Source organism: Cricetulus griseus, chromosome 10, assembly GCF_003668045.3.
Source record: "Cricetulus griseus strain 17A/GY chromosome 10, alternate assembly CriGri-PICRH-1.0, whole genome shotgun sequence".
In the NCBI taxonomy this organism is placed as follows: domain Eukaryota; kingdom Metazoa; phylum Chordata; class Mammalia; order Rodentia; family Cricetidae; genus Cricetulus; species Cricetulus griseus.
The window spans coordinates 16,529,988-16,555,153 of NC_048603.1; the positions used below are offsets into that span (position 1 = coordinate 16,529,988).

The 25,166-nt window shown below is 46.3% G+C and overlaps 2 protein-coding genes across 4 annotated transcripts in view; one reads left to right on the forward strand and one right to left on the reverse strand.

The window, feature by feature from the left end:
- The window catches only part of Pop1 (POP1 homolog, ribonuclease P/MRP subunit), a 29,881-nt gene extending 27,062 nt beyond the window's left edge, over positions 1-2,819 (reverse strand). The window contains exon 1 of one of the 2 annotated variants that reach the window (XM_027431524.2): positions 2,684-2,819. Coding sequence is in view for 1 of the 2 variants with exons in the window: in XM_035449619.1 (XP_035305510.1) it covers positions 2,234-2,351 (118 nt within the window). In the remaining variant the exon portion in view is untranslated. Of the gene's footprint in view, positions 1-2,233; positions 2,385-2,683 lie in introns of those variants that run through there. The other variant, XM_035449619.1, reaches the window with a different exon arrangement.
- Positions 2,820-2,875: 56 nt separating this feature from the next.
- On the forward strand, positions 2,876-16,940 carry Rida (reactive intermediate imine deaminase A homolog). Of its 2 annotated transcripts, XM_027431525.2 has the most exons (6): positions 2,883-3,065; positions 11,261-11,366; positions 13,780-13,834; positions 14,214-14,282; positions 15,175-15,230; positions 16,421-16,940. In XM_027431525.2, exons 1-6 carry the CDS (start codon positions 3,001-3,003, stop codon positions 16,481-16,483), a joined length of 414 nt encoding a protein of 137 aa, XP_027287326.1. In that variant the 5' UTR covers positions 2,883-3,000; the 3' UTR covers positions 16,484-16,940. The 2 variants fall into 2 exon arrangements, with proteins under 2 accessions (XP_035305511.1, XP_027287326.1); XM_035449620.1 differs by lacking the exon at positions 16,421-16,940 and having other exon boundaries at positions 2,876-3,065; positions 13,780-13,934; positions 15,175-15,231.
- Positions 16,941-25,166: the final 8,226 nt, after the last annotated feature.

Sequence of the window (25,166 nt, forward strand, 5' to 3'; positions counted from 1 at the left end):
GGGCTACCTGAGACCATATTTCAAAACACAACCACCAAAGTACTTAACTGTAAAATGGGCCAGCAAGGTAAGTAAGCAGGTGAAGGTACTTGCCGACAAACCTGAATGCTGCATTCAATCCCTGAGACCTACACAGTGCAAAGAGAGGGCCTACTCCAAGTTGTCTTCTGACCACTACATGCCCACCATGGCATAACCCCCAAGCCCCCACACAAATAAATAATAAAGGTAAAAAATAATAAATTTAATAAATATTTATGTAACTCAAAATTTGATGATACCAAAATGTTTACAAATTAATCAATACCAGGTATTCCAAAAAAGAGAAATTTCTCCTGCACTATTTGCTGGGCGGTGGTGGTGCACACCTTTAGTCCCAGCACTCGGGAGGCAGAGGCAGGCGGATCCCTGTGAGTTCCAAGACCAGCCTGGTCTACAAGAGCTAGTTCCAGGACAGCCTCCAAAGCCACAGAGAAACCCTGTCTCGAAAAACCGAGAGAGAAAGAGAGAGAGAGAGAGAGAGAAAATGAAGTCATGAATGGTAGCCATACCCAAAACTCATCTCAATAGAAAGTACGACCTTTACACACATGAAGCCGAGGCCCTGGATCCTTCTCTACTCTCCCATGGACCAAGAAAAACAGAGGAATAATGACCAACATGCCAATGACGACATGATCTACTGTGGAATAAAGGACACCTGGAATCCTTCAACTGAGGCTGATGGAATTTAGTGGTAGCACCTGTGTTCCAACCCCTGCTTGGCCACTTACTGTCAAAGCATGTCTCCCTAAGCCTTAGCTTCTCTCTGTAAAACACAGACAAGCACACACCTCATGGTTGCTCTAAGTATTGGATAAAAATACAGAAGGCAGAGCAGTGTGGGATTTGGTTTCTGTGTATTTAACAGCTGCACTGCAGCTGGGCTTTTCCAAGCTGGGTCACCAGCATTCTTGAAAACTTTTTTTGTTTGTGAGACGGTTAGATTTGAGACAGGGTCTCTCTGTGTAAACCTGGCTAGCCTCGAACCTACAGAGATCCGCCGGCCTCTGCTTCCTAAGTGCCAGGATTAAAGACATGCACCCCCAAAAAAAGAAAGAAAGAAAGAAAGAAAGTTGTAAAAGGAGTTCTTAATTGGTCTAGATAATAAAAATCCAGAGTCAGATATAGAGGGAAACGCTGAGAGATCAGAGAGAAGGAGTAAACCACAGCACACCTTACCTCCTAATTGTCTCAACAGAGAACAATTTTCTGTTCATCCCTGCTTATAGCCTGTTTCTGCCCAGCTACGTCACTTCCTGTCTGTACAGATGTCCAGACCTGTATAGTTCGCTAGTGGCAAGCTCCGTTCTCTGACCCCCAGACAGGCTTTATTTGTGCAAGAAAGATATCACAAGAAGTATGTTTCTTAGCAAGGTGTGGTGCTGCTGTTGCTTATAAACCAGTACTCAGGGCTAGAGGTGGGAGCTGGGCATTAGAGGCCAACCTGAGCTACACACAGCAAGTACCAGGCCAGCCAGGGCTTCACACATCATGACCCCGTCTCAAAAACACAAACCAACAACAACAACAAAAAAAAATTCTTAATGGAACTGTCCCAACGGGCAAACTTTGCATCTCGGAACAATTAATTAAACTACCTACAAACGCTAACAATGCTTAGAGCGACGTGAGATAAGGTCACTAAACTTAAACTACCTGTCACATATTTTATCTCTGTTCTTGGATGAAATAAGAGGCACCAGAATAAATTACAATGAAAACGCCTGGTTCCAAACTGAAGATAAATTATTGATGTTTTCACGTAGACCACTGAGCCGAGGCTGGCTAGCTAGCGATATCTTTAACGTGTAAGAGCAACAGACGGTAGTTTTGACTTCATGCGAAACACATAAAGAATGACAACGTGGGGCTGGAGAGATGGCTCAGAGGTTAAGAGCACTGACTGCTCTTCCAGAGGTCCTGAGTTCAATTCCCAGCAACCACACGATGGCTCACAACCATCCGTAATGAGATCTGGTGCCCTCTTCTGGTGTGCAGACGTACATGGAAGCAGAATGCTGTATACACAATAAATAAAATCAATCTTAAAAAATTAAAAAACAAGAATGACAACGTAACAAGAACTGATGGATTTACCAGACAGTTCCCCAATTTGAAGCACCTGCTGTCTTTTATGGACATAAAACTCATGCCAGGGATGAACAGAGACCCAACGCCCTATGCAACCTACCATGGAGACCTGAGAGGTCACTTGGATGAAACAATTCGCACTTCTGTGTGCATTTTCCCACAACTACGTAGGTGACACTCTGCAACGGGGACGTCTGAACCAACACGGGCGCTGGCATAACCCACAAAACCGGAGACAGGGCCTGACCTCACCTGGGGCCACAACCAGGGGCTCAGACGGCGGGGCGAGCTTGCGGAGAGGGGGCGACAGCAAGGCAGACAGCATGCTGCACAGCACACTCCGCGCGGTTCCCCCCACGACCCACCCGGACCTCGGGGGAACCAGGAGAGGGATGCAAGGCTCGCGCGCTCGCAGGGCGGGGCCGGGGCGAGCGGGGCGAGCGTGCAAGCGTGCTCGCCGGGGCAGCACGGAGCCCGAGCCCGCCGCTGCAGCCCCGCGGCCCCACACGCCGACCCCACGAGCCCAGGGACCCCGCGCCCCGCCACCAACCTGCCGGACGCTCCGAGGGCTCCGCGCACCCGAACGCACACACCCTCCGCAGCGGCTGAGCGAGCCAGCGAGCGTGCCAGAGAGCCCAGGGCGCATGCGCCCACGCCGCCGCCGCCGCCGCCGCCGCCGCTTCCTCCACGTGTCCCGGAGTCGCGCGAGAACTACAACTCCCATCGTGCCCTGCGAGTCCGCCCGCCCCCCGGGGGGCGGTGCCTCGGGCAAAAAAATCCTTAGCACGTAGGGCTGTGTGCTGAGCGGAGCAGCGAGAGTTGCGGTGCAGTCTTCTCCTGAGGGTCTTTCGGAGAGCATCCGTCAGCATGTCGTCCATAATCAGAAAGGTGATCAGCACCACGAAAGCCCCGGCGGCCATCGGTGCCTACAGGTGAGGTTTCCTGGGCTCGCACTGACGGCGCGGGTGCGAGCGGGTGCGAGCATTTGGAGCTGCGGCCGCCGCAGGTCTGAACCCAGCAGGGTCTCGGAGCCAACCCCTTGTAACGCACGAGGAAACTGAGTCCAGACGGGGGGCTTTGCGCCCAGATCCCCCTCAGGGAGCAGAGCGAGCCTTAGTGTGACCAGATGCTCGCACTCCCGGGACTTTGCCCCCATCTGGAGCTGCCTGTCTGCGGAGCCAAGCTTGCCACACTCGCTTTCTCTGATCAGCGGTGGCATCACCCGCCCCACCCCTCACCCCTCCGCTCCTACCTGCCCCCACCCCCTAGGCTCCAGCCCTTGTGGCTTCTGGTTTTGTTTTTTGGGGTTTTTTTGTTTGTTTGTTTTATTTTTTAATTTTTGTAACAACTTTACTGAGACGTAGCAAACAAGTGGGTGCAATTCAGTGGCTTTGTACCCTGCTGGAAAGCTGTCTAGCCATCACCACTTTCTGGTCTCAGATCACTGGCATCCATCCTGAAGTTAGCTTCCGTTCCTCGGGACCTCATTGCCCCTCAGCCCCAGCCCCTCACAGCCTCTTATTTAGGGTTTACCTACTGAAGACCCTGAAAAGAATCACACACCATGCGGTCCGCTGTGACGGGCTTCTTTTTACTGACTAGCATGAAGTTTGACCTCACCCTTTCTGGACTCACAAGCGTGAAAACCCAGCGACAGACAGGCTTGCCTTGTGTGCACACCGGATTCACAGCCATACCCAGCAAACCTCTGCGGGTCTATCCATGCCCCAGGTTTTTACAGCATTGTGGTGATTATGAGTGGCCCGCCCGTGTTTATTTATCACTAATATCAAATGCAAAGTGATTTTTGGAGATTGCCCTATATACTATAACTAAACATACATGCACTGGACGGAAGAAAAAAAATCACCCTTCGACATTTATCTTGTGCCTTTCATTGGAAATGTTATTACTCTCTCTTCTCCTCGTTCTGTGGGGGCCGTGAAGGACAGGGCCTCTGTGAATGCAGCTCAGACTAATCTGGAACCTGCTAGTCTCCTGTTTCAGCGTTCTTAGCTCCGAGATGGGGGAACAGCACACCCAGCTCAAAACCTTATTTTCTCAAAACACCTCGGCTTTGAAAATCCTTGCACCGTATCTCGTGTGTCCCTGCAAGCTTTCTCCCCGCCAAGTTCTTCCTAAGCCTTCTCTGAAGTATGTCAGAGCCAATTCCCCTTTGTGAAAGAGTAGTTTCTGAGGCACTGTCTCCTCACTGTCCTGTCGTCAGAGCTGAAGATTTCTCTACAGCTGCACCATTGGAGAAGGTGTGTGGTGGATGCCGAGTACTTAACTGAGACAAACATGTGTGAGAATAACCCACTGTGAAAGGCCTTCATCTCTATAGCAAAAAGAAAGCATTAGTTCTGTGGATGTTATACCACAGGCACCGTGGCAACCACCCTTTTTTTCTTTAAGTTGTCTCTCCATTTGTCCAAAGGACAAGCTCAAGGCCATTCCAAGGTCATAGAGTCTGCAGGTGACATCTTGGTTTGAGCCCAAAACCCTAGCTGCCCTAATACCCCACTATCAAGAGAAATAACACTCATGTGTGGCAGCACAGTAGTATTGTAATAAATAGGGCTGGAAATGAAATTCAGTGGCATGAGAGACCTATGAAAGGTAAGGAAACTGATTCTAATTTGGAGCAGAGAAAGAACAACAACAAAAAAGATTTAGAAAGCTCCCCTTGAAAGGTAGTCAGGTTAAATTTTAAAGGTTGTGCTTGCTGTCTCTGGCAGTGTTGTGAAGTTTGACTCTTTAAAGTTGTTAAGGACTTGCATTGCTAACGGAGGAGCTAGCTTAAGTGAGGGCACAGAGGTAGAATACAGGATGTTACAGTTGGAGGGAAATAGTTTTGCAATTGAACTGCTTTTTTTTTTTTATTTTCTTCTCCCAACCTGTGCACAGGGTGTTTTATAACTTCATGCACATTTTCTTTGAAATGACTCGCTTTGACTTAAATTAATTTTAAAAGGAAACTTTAACCTCTGAGACGGCTCAGACGTTAAGAGCACCGACTGCTTTTCCAGAGGTCCTGAGTTCAATTCCCAGCAACTACATGGCGGTGGCTCACAACCATCTGTAATGAGATCTGGCGCCCTCTTCTGGCCTGCAGGCATACATGCAGGCAGAACACTACATAATTTTTTAAAAGAAACTTATTAGAATACTTTAAATAGGAAACAATGCAACAGAAAGTGATTATTTAAAAAAAAACCTCCATAATTCTATTTACATAGTACATTTGGCTCAAAGTTTTGGGTCTGCTCTCTTGTTAAAAGTGTTTCTCTGAGCTGGGAGTTGGTGGCACACGCCTTTAGTCCCAGCACTAGGGAGGCAGAGGCAGGTGGATCTCTGTGAGTTCAAGGCCAGCCTGGTCTCCAGAGCGAGTGCCAGGATAGGCTCCAAAGCTACACAGAGAAACCCTGTCTCAAAAAAAAAAAAAAGTGTTTCTCTGGCTGGGGCCCGAGAGATCACTCAGCAGTTAAGGGCTCTGTCAGGGGCCCAAGTTTGGTTCCCAGCACCCACGTAGATCCATTCACAGTCATGTATAACTGCAGCTCCAGGGAATCCAATACCCTCTTGTAGGCTTCCCGGGTATTCACAGGAGTGGTGTACATACACACATGTGCATAAATAATAATAATTTTCCATGTGTTTCTGGCCGAGGATGGATACAACTCAGTGAAAGAGCACGCTGCACCTGTGTGAAGCCCTGGATTTAATTCCCACACTATATTTTAAAAGGGATTGTTTCTTAAATTTTCTTTTTCCTGAATCCTTAGTGCAGTAAGAAGGGTCAGAACCAAAATTGCTGCTTCTGCTGATGCTTCCTGGGCACTAACAGTGTGCCAGGTGCACAGTTACTGTTACAGACTCCATTCTTCAGACGTAAGAGCTGACCTATGCCAAGCTGAATCATTTGCCAGGATCTCCCCCTTAAGTGGTGTAGTGTAATCCAATTTGGAAGTGTTGTAATGGACTCCAGGGCCCATTCTGAACAATTTCATTTGTTGTCCCCAGCTTAGAAAGATTGAAAGACAACTAGAGAAAAAAAAACAAAAAAAAAAAAAAAAGAAAAGATCTTAAGATGGTTCACTGCCTATGGCTTAACTTCTGGGAAAAATTTTAAAAAGTTGGCATTAAAACTTGAACTTTGACCAAGCAGTAGTATTGTACACCTTTAAGCCCAGCACTCCAGAAGCAGGGGCAGGCAGATCTCTGTGAGTTCAAGGCCAGCCTGGTCCACAGAGTGAGTGCCAGGACAGCCGGGGCTACACCAAGAAACCCTGTCTCAAAAGAACAAACAGAAAAAGAAAACGCAGAGTGCTGGATCTTATCAAGAGAACAGAGTGAGACTGTGGGTTTAAATTCTTAGCTTCTTTTTAGTTGTGTGAACTTGCAGAGAAACTTTGTCCCTCTTAGTTTGCTTCTCTATCTCCTGCATGAACATGATATAGTACACTAGTTCTTAGCTTAAATGAGGAAGTGGCTAATGGCCACTTCCAAACAAATGGCTTTTAAGAAGAGAATTCTAAAAAAAAAAAAGGGGGGGAGGTCCAACACCTTCACACAGACATACATGCACGCAAAACACAAGTGCACATGAAATAAAAATAAATTACAAAAATGGAGAGAATTCTGACAGTAATTATATAGAAGTTTGGAGATGAGTGAAAACAGGAGATATTATTACATATCTAAAAATTAGTCATTTTTTTTTTCTTCCTCAACCCTGATCCTGATCTTTCAACCATGGCTGATTAGTTGCATGGAGCATAACTTCTTTGCTTCAGAACAAAAGGCATCCTTAACAACAAGAAGAAACACTTTGTCCTGAGCCTGATAACAGGGTGTAGGCCTGCATCATCCTGTTTAGACCAGAGAGTCTGATCCCCACCCAGCACCCATACAAGCAGTGTGTGGGTGGCCCTCCTGTGACCACAGCACTTGGGAGGAAGGGACAGAGAATTTCCCAGAGCCAGCTCACAAGATAGACTAGTCAAATCAACAAGTTCTGGGTTCCACTGAGAGACCCTGCCTTAATATTACATATAATATTATATATTTATATAATATATATAAAGTAGAGAGAGATTGCAGAAGACTCCATATGTCAACATCTGGCCTCCATGGGCACATATGCACCAAAACTCAAGAACATGTACACACACACACACACACACACACACACACACACACCAGTCATATACATACACGAGAGAGGCAAGAAAACAGTATAATATTTGTGATTAACTTGGGCCTGGTGAGGTAACTGCTTTGTCAAGCTGCATGGAGGGAAGAAAATCACCAAGAGTAGACGCCAGTCTGGAGGCAGTTTGGTATGGGTGTCTGCACTTTCCACTCTGTACTCTGATGAAAGGGAGGGAGACACTCTGTGGGGAACCGTTAGTTTGGAAATAAAGGCTTTTGTGAAGTCTGTGGTGAGTACCCTCTGTGAGATTCTAGGACCTCTCCAGGGAGAATTCTAATGTGCTGAGCTTTTCAGTCCTCAGCGTTGGGATGGCTGGGGTGTCGTCCCTGAGTGATTAGCTTGCCGGCTCAGCACATTTTAGGACACTGAGGACAAGAGTCCGGAGGGATTGCAACACCCACACTGTTGCATGGTTTTCTGTTTTGTGAGCACTGCCATAATGTGGCACAGATTATGACTAGAATATTGGAATTTTTTTAAGATTTTTTTTTATTTATTTATTATGTATACAACATTCTGCACACCAGAAGAGGGCACCAGATCTCATAACGGATGGTTGTGAGCCACCATGTGGTTGCTGGGAATTGAACTCAGGACCTCTGGAAGAGCAACCAGTGCTCTTAACCTCTGAGCCATCTCTCCAGCCCCTGGAATGTTTTTGAAAGTTTTACTCTCCTTGGTTTGGGGATTGGTTTGGTTTGGTGTAGGTGCTCTCTCTCTCTCTCTCTCTCTCTCTCTCTCTCTCTCTCTCTCTCTCTCTCTCTGTGCCTGTCTCTCTCTCTCTCTGTGTGTGTGTGTGTGTGTGTGTGTGTGTGTGTGTGTGAGACAATCTCACTCTATAGTCCCAACCTGCCTACAACTCACCACGTATTCCAGGCTAGCCTCACACGTGGTGATCCTTCTGAGTACAGGGATTATAGGTTTGGACCATCATGCCTAGTGTATTTCTGGCCAGGAAGTAGAATAAAATGCTCTTAAATGTCTTTTCTTTGAAAAGAAAACATGACAAAACAGTTTCTGGGGCTGGAAAGATGGCTCAGAGGTTAAGAGCACCGGCTGCTCTTCCAGTGGTCCTGAGTTCAATTCCCAGCAACCACATGGTGGCTCACAACCATCCGTTATGAGATCTGGTGCCCTCTTCTGGTGTGCAGATATACATGGAAGCAGAATGTTGTATACATAATAAATAAATAAAATCTTTAAAAAAAAAAAAAAAAAAAAAAAAAACAGTTTCTGGAACCCGACAACTGGATGAGTAGGATTCTTAGGCTCAGAAAGTGTCAATCTTTGAGAGGAGGCTCATGTAACTCACCTCCCATGATTGCTTTTGTGATTCTGAGTAAATGGATTTCTTTTCACTACCGTAAAGCGTTTGATCACTGATAACACGTTTGAGTTTAAACTCTTTGGGGTGTCTGGAGAACTGAAGATATTTTTGTGAGGATGGCCTGATTGTGTAAGGGTCGGTTAATGGTTAACCAATGGTACTGTTCAAGCTGAGAAAAACTCACACATTAACCAGCTCATTAGTTATCTGTTGGAAGGTGCAGGTGAAAGAAAGCCAAGAGTCCAGGAGAACCCTGTGACCTCTGCATTGGCAGTCGACCAGTGCAGCACTTGGAGGTCCCACAGAGAACACGGCTTTGACAGCCAGGATGACTGGTGCAGCAGCAGACACAGCACAGAATCAAGTCAGCCAGGCCTGCAGAGCTACAGACAGAGCCCTACCCTCGCAAGTTTACAGTCTCACACACTCTGGGAGACAGACTCAGAACAGGACATTCCTGAGAACCGGGCATAGTGGCACTGTAATCCCAGCACTCTGGAGCCAGAGGGAGGCAGACTCTGTGAGTTCAAGGCCAGCCTAGTCTACATTCTGAGATCCAAGAAAGCCAGGGCTACATAGTGGGATCCTGTCTCAAGAAAACAAACAAAGTTCCTTAAAGCCCCAGGGTGGTGGTGTGTGACTGCAATGCCAGCACTTGGGAGGCAGAGACAGGAGGATCTGGAGTTCAAAATAGCTATGTAGTGAGGCTGTTTAACTGTCTGGGCTACAGGAGACTCTGTCTCAAAAATAGAATAGAATAGAAAAGAAAAAATACGAACTTTCTTTAAAACTGTCTTCTTTATCTGTGTGTTGTGGCACATAGCTGTAATGCAGCGCTCAGGAGGCAGAGGCAGGAGGATCACCATAAGTTCAAGCAGGCCTAGACTACACAGCAAGTTTCAGGCTGGCCAAGGAGGGCGACATGATGAAAGCCCCATCTCAAAAGGCAAAGCAATGCCCGAAAAAGTACTATTTTGAGCCCAGTGGTGGCACACACCTTAATTCCAGCACTTGGGAGGTAGAGGCAGGTGGATCTCTGTGAGTTTGAGGACAAAAAAAAGTTTTAAGGAGGAGATCCCTATGATCTAGTGGAGACAGACAGACAGACAGACAGACAGACAGACAGACAGACAGACATGGATGTGGAGGGTTGGGGGTTGGTTTCAGCATAACCTCATATGGAACAACAATGGAATAAAAGGTGATTAAAGTATATCTCTATGATGCAATATGCTGTAGCTGTTAAAAATCAATGAAGAATATGCACAGAGAAGTTCACAGTAAGCCCTGTGCAAAATGCATCTGAGCTAAACAAGCAGTAGGGAACCTTTCTCCCACTGAGCACCTTTTCCTAAGGGTTCCTAACAGTTTGTCTGCTGGAATCCATCAAACAATCCATTGGGTTTAGCTAGCCGTGGGGTTTTTTGTTTGTTTGTTTGCTTGCTTGCTTATTGGAAAGTTGTTTCCAAACATTCCTGTAAAGTTTTGGATGTGTTTTTATTCTCATTTGCATAGTTGCCTGGGGGACGGGATAGTACTGGGCAGTGTGTTGAGTATATGTTGAAATTTTAAGAAATGGCCCAGGGCTGGAGAGATGGCTCAGTAGTTAAGAGCACTGCCTGCTCTTTCAAAGGTCCTGAGTTCAGTAACCACATGAGGTCTGGTGCCCTCTTCTGGCGTATAAACATACATGTAGGTAGAATACTGTATATATAATAAATTTTTTAAAAAGAAATAAAGAGCCAGGCAGTGGTGGCTCATGCCCTTCATCCCAGCACTGGGGAGGCAGAGGCAGGCGAGTTTGAGACCAGCATGGTCTACAGAGCGAGTGCCAGGACAGCTTCCAAACCCACAGAGAAACCCTGTCTCAAAAAACCATAAAAAAGACAGAGAGAGAGAGAGAAAGAAATGGTCCAGTTGTTTTCCAGAGTGTGTCCTATTATGAAGGCTCCGGGCACTCTACTTTTTCCAGTGTGTCTTATGCTTGTTATCACAGCTGTGATGTCGGTGGCATCTTTGTTTAGATTTGCATATCGTAACACAGCCTCTTTCCTGTACTCCTCAGTTGTTTGTACGTCTTACGGAGTACCTACCAAAATCAATCGCCTATGTTTTATCAGGTTGTATGGCTTAACATTATTTAGTTACAAGTTCCTCATATACTCCGGGTGCAAGTCCTTTGTTAGATATATCTTGTAAATATCCTTTCCCACCCTCCAACTTTTTTTTTTTTTTTTTTTTTACTTTCTTAAGTATGGCGGTCAATAAACTAAACTTTGATTTAGCAAAAGTCACATTTGCCAGCTTTTTTTTTGGGGGGGGGGCGGTTTCAAGACAGGGTTTCTCTGTGTAGATGTGGAGCCCATCCTGGCACTCACTCTGGAGACCAGGCTGGCCTCGAACTCACAGAGATCCACCTGCCTCTGCCTCCCAAGTGCTGGGATTAAAGGCGTGCGCCACCAACGCCCGGCTTGCCAGCTTTTTTAATCTTCCGACTTGTACTCTTGTATCTTATTAAATTACTGTTTTAGTATTGACTTCCATGTTGTCTGTTTTACGTATACGTCAGCTTTTGTTCGTTTCAGCCAAGCTGTGCTAGTGGACAGGACCATTTACGTCTCTGGACAGGTTGGCTTGGATCCCTCCAGTGGACAGCTTGTGCCAGGAGGGATAGTGGAGGAAGCTAAACAGGTAAAGTCATCTCCACATCAGAGGCCCTTTCTGCCACTTTGTGTACTGAGCAGTATCGATCGATAGTCCATCACCCTGAATATTTGCCAGACATCAACAGATAAATGTGTTTTCGGCTGCCCACTGCCTGATTTAAGATTCTTAAAAACCTAATTTTAGACTTATGTATGTATGTATGTCTTAGTCAGGGCTTCTATTGCTGTGAAGAGACACCGTGACCACGGCAACTCTTATCAAGAACGTTTCACTGGGGCTGGCTTACAGTTTCAGGGGTTCAGTCCATCATCACCATGGCCAGAAGCATGGTGGCCTGCAGGCAGACACGGTGCTGGAGGAGCTGAAAGGTCTAAATCTCGATCCACAGGCAACAGGAAGTGAACTGTGTCCCACACTGGGCGTGGCTTGAGCATATGAGACCTTAAAGCCCACCTCCCACTGTGACACACTTCCTACAAGACCACACCTACCCCAAGGCCACACCTAATGGTTCCACTCCCTATAGGTCAAGCATTCAAACACAAGAGTCTTTGGGGGCCACACCTAATCAAACCACCACACTATGATAGGCACCAGTCCCTGGGACCAACTTCTATGTTAGTTGGGCTTTTTTGCTTGAGCTTCTGAGACCTCAAAGTCCTGTCCCTGTCCCCCGCACCGTGACACACTTCCTTCAACAACACTACTGCAGCTACTCCGACAAGGCGACATCTCCCATAATACCAGTCCCCATGACTCTGTGGGGCCATTTTCATTCAAACTACCATAACCTGTATGAACATTTTGCCTGCATACATGTATGTATGCCACCACGCGTGTGCCTGTTGGATTCCCTGGAACTGGGGGTTACGGGTTGTCACAAACCGCTCTGCGGCACTGGGAGTCCAGCCCTCGTCCTCTGCACAGTTCTCTTAACCATGGAGCCGTCACTCCAGCCGCTTTCGGATGCTTTAACAACAGAGAGGAGTAGGAGTCGCCTCCAGATCACCTGTGTGCTGATGGATTGGAAAGTTATTTTCAGGGCCATTGACCCCCCTCCTCTCTCCAAAGTATGTCACCACCTCAGAAGTAAAAAGGTCAACATTTGTAAGAGAAAAGCACCAGCCATTATATGAAGCATATTTAAAAGAAAAAAAAAGTGGAGGCTTGGGATATAGGCCGAGCATACACGAAGCCCTGAATTCAATCTCTTGCGTGCCCCCCCTCTCTCCCTCTCCCTCTCTCTCTCTCTCTCTCTCTCTCTCTCTCTCTCTCTCTCTCTCTACACACACACACCACCACACACACGAGAAATTCTATTCTAATCCATTAATAGACTTAAATTGTAACAATGCATTTACAGAGTCATTTGTAAGACCCAAGATAGAACACACCTAAATGTCTGTCTTTAAAGAGCAGGGATATAAATCTATGACCTATACTCTAGATCTATGCAGTTAATTTATACAAAAAAAGCTCTCTAATATAAACTGCTGCATGGTAAAAATCAAGCCAAGATATAGGATGAAATGTACCGTGTGCTACCATGTGTATATGTCTATGCGTTTAGGAAAATGTATGTTTAAGATCTGGGTGTGTTGGTGCACACTTTAATCCCAGCGGAGGTAGACAGATCTCTGAGTTCTAGGCCATCCAGGACTATACAGTAAGACTTTGACTCATAAATAAATAAATAAGTGTGCACAAAGCCCCAGACTCGTCCCCTGTGCCACGTAAAACCAAGCATGGCGGTGTGCACCTCCAATCCTGCATTTGGGAAGTGACAGCAGGGGGATCAGAAATGCAAGACCCTCCTGAGCTGCACAGTGTGCCTGAGGCCAGCCTGTATCCTATCCAAAAAATATCAAACATGGCTATGCTAGTATAAGCATCAGTTTCTCGAAGGATATATGAGAAATTTGGTTTTTATCTTATGCATAGGGGTGTTCTGTCTGCGTGTCTGCCTGGTGTGTGCCTGGTGCTCACATAGACCAAAGAGGGCGTCAGATCCTCCAGAACTGGAGTTAACAGATAGTTGAAAAATGTCTTGTGGGTTCTGGGAATTGAACTTTGGTCTTCTGAAATAACAACCAGTGCTCTTAACCATTGAGCCGTCTCTCTAGCCCTATATACCAAACTTGACATTGTGGCTATTTCTGGAGAGTGACAGAAAAGGGATGAGGGAGACCTTTTCCCTGTAAGTGGTTTTAAAATAGGTTTTTAATTGTTTGCTTTATCCAGATATTAAGGGGCTGGATACATGGCTCAGGGATGAAGAGCTGCCTACTTCTCTTGCAGTTTGGTCTGTAGCGCCCACATCCTGCCCCTTAGATTCAGTCCAGTAAAGGAAACCAATACACAAGTAACTGTGTGGGAATGTCAATTAAAGTAGTTCTCTAGCATCAGCCTCCCTGACCTCTCTTGGCTTGATTCACAGGCTCTTACAAACTTGGGTGAAATTCTGAAAGCTGCAGGCTGCGACTTCTCTAATGGTGAGCAACTGGATCTCTCTTCAGTGTTCGTTGCCGGGTTTGGTGATGCTTGTGTTATCTGCAGTGCTCAGGATCCAAGTCAGGGCCTCGTGCATGTAAGGCAAGCATTCCACCATCTAGCCACACCCCCACAACACTATGGATCATGTTTGGTATTTCCTCGGTCTTTGGGAAGGATGTATGATACCCAACAACACATCATTCCACGCCTTTGTTGCTAAAGGTTGTGGTTTTAATGGTCTGGGAAACGACACAGTTTCATGCCACTCTTTGAGGCCCATTTGAATCCCATTTTCATCAAGGTGGTCATAAAATCATACACTGTTTTTTTTCCAAAGTCTTGTTTTGATTCTGATGAATGAAAACTTGCATCTTCTAGTGGTAAAGACGACGGTTTTGCTGGCTGACATAAATGACTTCGGCACAGTCAATGAAATCTACAAAACGTGTAAGTAATTTGTCTTTGCCCCTACTAACTTTTAAAGGGAAATAAATCTGCTAATGTAAATGAGCATTATTGTCAAGTAAAAGTGACAGAGATGTTAAAATGCTATTTGATCCCATGGCAATCCCTCTTCTGCTTGGAAACATACAGTATGCCCACGTGGGAAAGATCTCCTATATTTCCATCACAGTTCCTAAACATATAAGATACGTAAACCCTGCAAGTTCATTTTCTTAAAACCTGATTTTATTATTTGTTTCTTTGGTTTTTTAAACCCTCCCCTAAATTTTTTTTCTAGACATATAGACTTGTTGCTATTGCTATGGATATGGTCTAGCTACCTTGTTCTCTCTCAGAATCAGTAGGTAGTTAACGTTTTAATACTTTGGTTTCTTAGTATGTAAAGAGAGGACAGTATTCTGGTACCTTCGGAGGCTGTTGGAATAGGTAAATGAAGGATAGATGCTGGTACTGAGCAATACTACTGTTGCTGTCGTTGTCATGGTAGGAAAAGTGGGTCACTGTCTCCTGGTAGGATGAGATAAAGGTGTGGTATGGAAAAATTTCATTATTATTCTCAGCAGAGGAAATGACAGAGAAGGCCAGAGTTATGGGAAAGTCCTTGCTGAAGATAAGGAGCCATACCCTATTTTGATAACTGCTCTATAGATATCATTTTAAATCCCAAACCCATTCTCGTCATTACAAGACAAAAATGCCAGATTGTGTCTTTCGTTGTTTTATAGAATACTTAGGAAAGTACTAAATGTCATAAAGTCATGTGGCAGAATGTTTTGAAGTGTCATTTGGGTCTGGGAACCGACCAGGCCAAGAGTCAGTCCCTAGGCTCTTGCTTCTCTTCCTGAGACTAACCTGATGTTTGTTCTACACTCAGATTTCAAGAGTAACTTTCCTGCCAGAGCCGCTTACCAGGTCGCCGCTCTGCCCAGAGTAAGTATGAAGTAACATGGCCAAGTGTGCACGGGCACACAACTCGTCACTCTGAAAGGACAGACACTTAAGTGTAGTACAGTTCCCGTTTCTCAGAAATATAAAGCCTAAATGTAAAAACCCGGATAACCGCTATGTACCTAGGAAAAAAAAAAACTAAGAAGTCTTACAGAGCACCACACGGGCATGACACGATCCAGAGATTTAAATTATGAGAAAAACCTTGTGTGAGAAAGAGCAGTTGTGTTGTCATGTTACTTAGGGAATGAAATTTGTGCTAAGTGCCCAGGTTTTGGTTCTGTAGTGAAAGCCTTCCCCTGGAGGAGTGGTGGATTGCCCGGGCCCCTCATGTGTGACCTCAGGCTAGTCTTCCATCATCATGCCTGAGTGCCCTCCTTTAAGTAAGGACTTCTATAAATGGAACGCAGGGTAGAATTCTGTGGAGACCTCTAGGCGGCCTTTGCTCTTGATGAAGGAAGCCCCGCAGACCAGCAAGGTGTGAGTGAAACTCATACTCTTGCTAGTTTCTACTTTAGAGTATTGGACAGAGAATCCTGATATTATTACTATTATTTACCCTAATAAAGAAAGATTCAATGGGCTCCTACAATAGTCTGGGCTTCTCGCTGGATCAATGCTTGCTAAACCAGTGGCACACAATGCCACCATTTCGGTTTTGGTGTCCCCTCGCTAGGGCCTCTTTCGCTATGCCTCCTGCCTGTAGCTTACGCCTGCAGCCAAGCGACAGGTCCTACTCACTCACTTCCCGTAAGTTGTCAGTAAAGACACTGTGTCACCTAGCAGTGTCAATTGTTGTTTTAATTGGTTGTTACTGGGAAGGGTCATTGGTCATTGTAGTTGAGAGAGCTTTAGACTTAGACTCAAAAGACATGGGTTTGGTCACCCGCTGTTTATCTTTACCACTTGGGACAACTTTGCCAGCCCATCTGAGGTCAGTGCCGTGTTTAACGACCTGGGCTGTTGTGGTATCAGATGAGTTAATGTATATGAATGTGCCTGTTACAGGGTCTTAGTGGATTTTCTCTATTCTTTGCTTTCTGTGAAGAGATTAATGGTAAAAACGCTACGTTGCCATTAATCTCATATGTTTTAAGAAGGTATTATTGAACTTTTTAGTTTGTATTAAATGATAAATGATAGAGACATCGACTTTTTTGTTTTCCTTACAGGGAAGTCGAATCGAAATCGAAGCAATTGCTGTCATGGGGCCTTTCACCACCGCAGGGCTATAAGTGGCCACACTGATGTCGACTCTAGATTTTTTTTTTTTTTTGGAATGTCTTTCACACCTTAATTTTTACAAATGATTCTGGGAAGTGCAAGTGACCAAGTGGCTGAGGTTATCGTGGAAATGAGCTTACGTAGGAAGAAGATTTGTCTTGAACGGGAGGTCACTCAGAACCCGGCTGATGCTGTGACTGTATTGACGTACACTCACATCTCTGAGTGAGGGAAGGCTCAGCACGCCACTCAGATGAGCAGCAGGAGAGGGAAAGATGAGCAAAGAGCACATCTAATTAATTAAATTAGACTAATCTGTTTATGCGAAATATCTAGTTCTCATTCATGTTAGATATAGGAAACCAAATCAAAGTATTCTAACTTGAATAGTGCAGGAGAATGAAATGAACCAAAATCTCAAACAGATAATATTTTTCTAATGGAAATAAAAATAGATGTGTAACTTTCCCTTGGTGTTGTCGTGGTCTCTAATTTTTTTTGACACTTGAATTATAACAACAACAGGCGGCGGTGGTGCACGCCTTTAGACCCAGCCATGGCCATGGTGTCTCTTCACAGCCATGGAACATTAACTAAAACAATATTTTTATGGACTTTTCAAAGAGTTTCAATGTAGTCATGTCTAAAGAGCATTTAGCTTACTTTGTTCCTCCAGGAGATTTATGTATGCTTTCTTGTGCACTGGGGATTGAGTCAGTCATCAGCAGAATAATTTTCAGTAAATTATGCTGTATCTAAATGTGCCTGAAATAAAAGACTTGGGGTCAGACTTCCTAAGTTTGAGCCAGCAGTGGCTACTGAGTCTTGTTGAGCCAATCTGCCTTCTTACCTCCCATGGCTCAAATCTCTCTGATCCCCGTGAAGGTCACACATGCGATACCCTCCCAACCTCCTTCTCACATTTAAATCACGACCTGCAAACCAAACTCTAGGTGAAAGATCTGGCCAGGTGGTGTTGGCTCACACCTTTAACCCCAGCACTCGGGAGGCAGAGGCAGGTGGATCTTTGTGAGCTCGAGACCAGCCTGGTCTACAAAAGCTCGTTCCAGGACAGGCTCCAAAGCCACAGAGAAACCCTGTTGAAAAAACAAAAACAAAAAAAAAATCTGAAGATCTGGAAATGAAATGAGACGTGGCCCCATGTTAACTGAGTCATTCGTGGCCAGGTCTGGACCTTGCAGACCAAAGGAGAAGCACTACATTTTACTAAATTTGAAGAACAGTAATGGTGACCTTCCAGACATGGTTATAGTAAACCAGGCTTAGAATGATCGCTCCGGAGTGGAGATTATAAATTCAAGGTCATCATTGACTTCATAGTGAGCTCCAGGACCACCACCCTGGAGTACACGAAACCCTGTCTCAAAATAAACAAATAAGAGTTAAACACACTACAAGATACTTAAAAACAAGTCACCCATTTCTTTACTGTCATCATATCCTTTTTTATTCTTGTGATTTTTGAAACAGGGTCTTGCTGTGTAACCTTGGCCGGCCTAGATCTCACTTTGTAGACCAGGTTGGCCTCCAGCTCACCGAGATCCACCTGTCTCTGCTTTCCAAGTGCTGGAATCAAAGGTGGGCGACACCACACCTTGATATTCCATCAACACCAAACACTTAACAAAGAACAAATCGACCGCTATATTTTGATTCACACACAATCATCACCCAAGTCCTTTGCTTGCTCTGGAAAAACTCTGGAAAAATGGCTTTCTGTGATACACAAACACATTTTAAATCTTGACTTCTTAGCTCTCTTCATATCCAAAACCTAATGCTAACTTGCAGTCATCTAAAAGGAAGCAGGGCTCAGGAAGATTCCCCATAAACAATAAAGCTAGGGCGTTCTTGTTGGGTTTTTGTTGTTTTTTTTGTTTTGTTTTGTTTTGTTTTTACCTTTTTCCCCATGTGTGTGTGGAATGCGTGCACACATGCTCACATATGTGTGGAGAAATGCATGTACGTGTGTGTGTGTGTGTGTGTGTGTGTGTGTGTGTGTGTGTGTGTGTGTGTGTAGAGGGACAAAGTTGATCTCAAAATCATCTCTCAATAACTACATCATCTTATTCTTCAAGGTTGGAGCATCTCTCAGTCAAGCCCATAGCTTGCCAGTAAAATTATCTCCCAAGCCAGGCTGTTCTGAGGATCCTGTGGCTTCCTTCTGGGCTAGATTTACAGGCAGCTTCCACGCCCAGCCAGGGTTGTTTCTGAGACTCCCAACTCCCATTCTTTGGTTTTGGCTTCGAAGACTTCACTGCTAAGCTGTCTCTCTCTCATAGCCCTAGGACTTAATCCTTGCTGGGTTTGCTTTATTTGTTATTGCCCCAGGAATGCATTAAAAGTCAACTAATTTAAAACCATTTTACCGTTAGTAAGTATAACAACAGCAACAACAAAAATCACCAAACTGAAACACCTCGAGTAAGCGTAAAATCAGCAGCTGATTCAAAATGGCACGTGGGAAATGTGCACCTTTTCACTGTGACAAATGCCGAACCCTGAACTAGCACCCAAACAGCAGCTCTAATTTCTATCACAAGACGGGAAATATTGGGTGTAGTCCGTCCTGTGTTCTGGGGATATTCGTTCTTATTCCATCATTATTATAATTACCTAACTCTGTTATCACGAGTTGCTTACATTTTGCTAATTCCTCTCTCTAGCCACCCCCAATACATCTAAAAGTTTATACTTTTTTTTTTTTAGGGTCTCATTTTATCCTGAATGGCCACAAGAAAAAAAATCACCTTTGCTTTCTTAAATGATCTCACAGGTTTTATTGGTCCTGGCTATTGTCACTTTGAATGCATAATTATCCTAAGTACCTAAAATTAAAAAATGTCTAGTTTAGCAATTTTATGGCATAACACAATCAAAGACAGTATTTATCCTCTCGATTCCTACAGTCTACAGTCACACTCCTTGTATATAAACCATGTAGCCACAGAAAGACAGCATCCGCCCCCATAGCCTCAGATTGTCCCGCCCTTTGCTATAACACGCTGTGTGCTCAGGTCCTTCTGTCGCCGTCCCCGGCAGCTCCAAGATCCACAGCTTCTCCTGTTTCTTCTTCTTTGGCTCCAGCTTCTTCGACTTCACGTTCTCCCCCATTTTTCATCTCTGCGTCCATCTTTTCTCCAGTCTCGCCTAGAAAAAGCAGTGAAGGGAGACACAGTAAAAGACGCTTGCTTAGTTAGCAGTGCGTCCTGGCTTGCTCTGTGTCGCCTGGACACGAGCTACAGTCATCTGAGGGAACCTCATTTGAGGGAGTGCCTTCATAACAAGATCAGCCTGTGGGCAAGACTGCAGGGCATTTTCTTAATTAGTGATTGATGGCAGAGGGTCCATTGTGGGTCGTGCTACCTGTGGGCTGGTGGTCCTGGGTTTTATAAGAAAGCAGGTTGAGCCGGGCGCACGCCTTTAATCCCAGCACTCGGGAGGCAGAGGCAGGTGCATCTCTGTGAGTTTGAGGCCAGCCTGGTCTACAGAGCCAGTTCCAGGACAGGCTCCAAAGCCACAGAGAAGCCCTGCCTCGGTGGGGGGAAATTTTTGACATAGCCTGTGCTCTTTATAAATGATTTGCTGGGAGCCGAAGTGAGCTTTGAGGGAATGTGCTTCCCAAAGTCTTTTGTGTTTGGGTAAAAATGAACTTCAACCACCCAAGAGAGAGAAATTTCAGTATCTGTGGCCCCAGAGCTGACCTCCATCCCCTTTGGAGCCTGTGCAGGGGGTCAGGCTCTCAGCCAGCCTTTTACCTTCCACGTGTTGCTGCTCCTCTTTATGGGTGTGAATTTCTCCAGCTATTCCCACATCTGCTGCTGTCTCTGCTGTCTCTGCTGCTGTCTCTGCTGCTGTCTCTGCTGTCTCTGCTGTCGCCTCTGCTGCTGTCGCCTCTGCTGCTGTGTCTGCTGTCGCCTCTGCTGTCTCTGCTGCTGTCTCTGCTGTCGCCTCTGCTGCTGTCTCTGCTGCTGTCTCTGCTGTCGCCTCTGCTGCTGTCTCTGCTGTCGCCTCTGCTGCTGTCTCTGCTGTCGCCTCTGCTGCTGTCTCTGCTGCTGTCTCTGCTGTCGCCTCTGCTGCTGTCTCTGCTGTCGCCTCTGCTGCTGTCTCTGCTGTCTCTGCTGCTGTCGCCTCTGCCGGCTGCTCCCAGCTTCCAGCTGTTGCTTCATGCTGAGACTCACCGGCGTGCCTGGTCCCCTCGGGGGTTCCCCAGGGTGACTCGCTGGTTTCGGGAGTTTGCAGGGCGAGCTGGCTCGTGTCAGGAGTGAGCGGCGGTGTCTGGTTCTCCCACAGAACCGTTATTTCTGGGAGCGGGGGCTGCTCCTCCGTGCACGCTGCAGCCTGACCCCCTCGGGCTACTCCGGGAGAGCCTCTCTCTTTGAGAGTCGCTTCCAGGGGCCGGGACTGTAGGTCCTTCCAGGTCTCCCGAGGTTCCTTCTGTCGGACTTTTCCCGCAAACCCGTCTCCTTCCAGCGCCCCCGGGGAGCCGCTGCCCTCTTTGGTAGCGGCTCCCACAGTCTGGGGCTGCGCATCCGATCCCGTCCCTCCTCCCGGAGGCCGAGCATCCTCAGCCGTCTCCTGGAGCTGCTGCGTCCCCGCAGCGGTTTGCAGCATCTCGGCGTCCTCCCCTGCTCCAGGGCGGGAGTGCTCCCTGGCTCCCCATGTCCTCCCGGCTGCTGCTCCTGGGGGCTCAGCCTCCGCGGTTCCTTTCAGCCCCTGGGCCTCGTCGGGGCTGCTTCCTCCTCCTCCCACGTCTTCCGCGGTGTCCTCGGGTCCCGGGAAGTCACCCTGGCCTCCCAGCCGAGGCGCCCCGAGGTCCTCCCCCGGCTCGCCCGGCTCGCCCGGCTCGCCCGCGGCGTCCTTCCTCGCGGACGGTGGCTGCCGGCGGCAGGAGTTAACGCCGTTGGCCGTCGGAACCACCGAAGCCTTGGGCTTCTCCAGCGGGGCGCGCCCGGCCCTTTGCGCATCGCTGCTGCCGTAAAAGGCGGCTTCTCTCCCCGGGGTGCACGGCCGGGGCTGAGCCACGCAGAACTTGCCTGGTTCTCCGGCGGAAGAATTCTCATTCGAAGGTACTTTTTGAGCAGGTAGTTGAAAAACAAAAACAAAAAAACAAACAAAAAGTAGAAAAGAGAGAACGGGTTTGTTTCTTTTTTTTTTTTTTTTAAGACTTTACTTATTATATATACAGTTATCTGCATGCATGCTTGCACACCAGAAGAGGGCACCAGATCTCATTATAGGCGGTTGTGAGCCACCATGTGGCTGCTGGGAATTGAACTCAGGATCTCTGAAAGAGCAGCCAGTGCTCTTAACCTCTGAGCCATCTCTCCAGCCTCTGAGAACACGGTTTTTATTTAGCTATCTTGAGAGAGTTTCCTGCCATCAAGTAGATGTAATTGTTCCGGGAACTTCCGTCCCGAGTTCTAATTTATCACAGCTGCTCTGCTTCTCTCGCTCTCTGGTTCTCACCCTTTCTCCTCCTCAGCTTTCCCCGTGTGGTCCCTGCGTTGTTAGACTCAGACTGGCCATCTATGAACAACAGGAAGGGCCTGAGTGTGTGTGTGGTGTGTGGTGAGTGTGTGTGTGTGTAAGAGAGGGAGCAGAGACAGAGCGTATGTCTCTCCTCCTCCTTCTACGGACTGAGCGTGACTCCTACAGGAAGGGCCAGAGATGAAAAAGCAAAACTCAGCAACAGTTTTCTGAGTAGCCAGGTACAGGGTGTCCGTGTTGAGGGCTCATATGACGGAACTGAGAGTGGCCTCTCATCAAACCACCAGCAAGAAAGGCAGCATAATGAAAGTGCTTTCCCAGGAGCAGAAGGAAATCCATCACAATAAAGACGCTCCCTCTGCTCCCACACAAGCTGTCCTGGCTATAACTGCCTTCAGAGTTAACACGGAAGTGTGTTACTGTATTAACCACTGATGTTTGCCCAGGGACATTGCCTGTTGAAATAGTTATCAGTACTGTCAGTGAAACGAAGCAAGCCATGTCACCCACCTGTGCCAGCTTGGTGCATTCCCAAGGTGTCACCCTTCCAAAGCAAAAAGCTGGGAGGGTGGGTGTTGACACACCCAAAACACAGGCACCGGTTTGTATACAAAACTTTGTTTTTGTTTGGTTTGGTTTTTCAAGATAGGGTTTCTCTGTGGCTTTGGAAGTTGTTCTAGAACTAGCTCTGTAGACCAGGCTAGCCTCAAACTCACAGAGATCCATCTCTGAGATTATAGGCATAGCTTATAGAGATTTTTTAACAGCAAATACATTCCACAAGAAGTTAAATGTGTAAGACTAGACTCAGTTTGCCAAACAGGATTAACAGGGAGCACACCCGATACTCCACAGTAGAAAGTGGTGGTAGTGTGTGTGTGGGGGGGGGGGGGTCCTTGGGTAATCTAGACAATATCTGAATTAAATTAGCATACATCTCCCAAGAACCTAATGAGCTTAAAATATAAGTGTTTCTTTTTATTAGTTAAATTTGTATTTGACAATTACCAACAGAAAGAATGAACTGTAGCATGAGAGCGCTTTGGTACACAGGCCCTAAACACTGTGAGTCGTCAATACCGACCTATGGAAGTGTATCATTCTCACGGTGGGCTTCAAAGCATGACCAGTGATGGATAATGGAACCACGGTCAGACTTGACTGACTTCAAAAAATGCCACCGGTAACTTTTATACCAAAAAAGAAGAAGAAGAAGAAGAAGAAGAAGAAGAAGAAGAAGAAGAAGAAGAAGAAGAAGAAGAAGAAGAAGTTGTTTCCGTGCCGCAGAGATGGCTCCAAGGTTGACTTGCATGGCTTCAAGAGTTTGATTCCCAGAACCCCCACCAGGTGTCTCACAAACCACCTATCACTCCAGCTCCAGCAGTTCAGACTCTCTGGCCTCTACAGACACCTACACCCATGTGCTCTCTCTCTCTCTCTCTCTCTCTCTCTCTCTCTCTCTCTCTCTCTCTCACACACACACACACACACACACACACACACACACACACACACACACAGTCACACACCCATGCACATAATTGGAAATAATAAAAACGATCTTAAAAATAAAAAAAATTTCATTCCACTTCTGACTTTAATTTCATTTTCCATCAAGTGTTCATCAGTGTCCATTATAGGCAGGCTCTGGACTGGGGCACAGGGGTTGTAGCAGGTCACAAGGAAGGGGCTCTTCCCTGCTACTTTAGGGCTTATTGCCTGTAGAAAAATCCAAACAATACCTCCTTCCTCACCAATTACAACTTGGTACTTCCACAGTTCCTGACACCCAAGCATCCCTATACCCCCTCCTCAGAGTAGCTAAGGTAGAACACGCCCTCTGGCACCCAAACTTGCAGGCAGTGAGATACTTGTGTTTGGTCCACAAACAGGAGCCAGCCTGCTGCCTAGTCTGCATCATTATGTAATAAAACGAGGGCAGATGCTTTGGTTCCACCCAAAACTGTTTAAGGATGTGTCTGTTTTCTGAGCCTTCTGTTTCATCAAATCTTACCCTGCTCTGGGCTTAATCCTTTGATACTAATTATCTCTGACTCTGTTATAAACTGATGAATTTGTTTCGACAGCTGAGCCAGCAGAACCCTCTCTTGGAGCGAGCGCCGTTGTGATAGGCACACAAAGAAACTAAATACCAGGCCACATTACTGGAAGGACTGGAACCAGAGCTAACATACCTGAAACCCACATTAACGGTGGAAGCTTTTCAAGCAAGCTCATTGCCCTGATCGGAAATGAAAAGTTTCTACCCAGCAAGGAGAAATACTCAGGCCGGTATTTCGTATGTCGTACCACCCAGGGCCTCGGCCAAACTTTGTAGTTTTCTACAGCATCCCCGGGAAGTGCTCCTGGTGTGTTCTGTGCTGCTGTTACTGCCGAGGCTCTAGGTTCTTAGAACCTGAACTTTAATTCTTGTACTGAGAAGCACCCCCCCCCCCGACCTCAGCACCCTCATCTATCTTGGCCACTGAAATCCACTATTAGACGAGTTTGGAAAATAGTGGTGCAACAGCCTCAGGCCGCCCAACAGAGTAACCCAGCAAACTCCTTTCCTTTCCATGCTTTCTTCCCAGTCCTTTTCTACATCCAAACGCGCCAGGGAGTTATCCTGGATGGTTTTTATCCACCGCCTGTCACAGCGTGTGAATGCATTGACCTGCTACCATGACACTAGTTACAACCCCAAAGTGTCACTCAATCTACCCGGTCCTCATCTAGAGCAGAGGCAATCTGAACAGTATTTCATGTAACTCAACTACAAATTAACTGAAATGACCTACAGAGGTTAAACTTAAAAAAAAAAAATCAATGTTTTCTAACACCCTGAATTTCTGTTAAAATTCCATTTGACCATCATAAAGCAAATGAAATAATTTGGTTCTTTTTTTTTTTTTTTTTTGCTTGCTTGTTTGTTTTTCAATACGAGGTTTCTCTGTGTAACGGCTCTGACAGACCTGGAATCTGCTTTATAGACCAGGCTGGCCTCAAACTCACAGACTTAGACAATCACTATGCATTTTCTTTGGCTGCTCTCTCAGTATAGCCAAGATGAGAGAGCTTGCACTCAAATCTCTGCTTTAAACTTGCCGTTAAATTTTATTGCATTCGCTGGGCGGTGGTGGCACACATCTTTAATCCCAGTACCAGGGAGGCCTCCCTGGTGAT

What these genes read in the sequence shown, in the direction of transcription:
- Rida (XM_027431525.2), top strand. Translation starts at nt 3,001, where the DNA reads ATGTCGTCCATAATCAGAAAGGTGATCAGCACCACGAAAGCCCCGGCG. An exon ending in GCGGCCATCGGTGCCTACAG is followed by an intron (nt 3,066 to 11,260) that starts GTGAGGTTTCCT and finishes TGTTCGTTTCAG; the next exon opens with CCAAGCTGTGCTAGTGGACA. An exon ending in AGGTCGCCGCTCTGCCCAGA is followed by an intron (nt 15,231 to 16,420) that starts GTAAGTATGAAG and finishes TTTTCCTTACAG; the next exon opens with GGAAGTCGAATCGAAATCGA.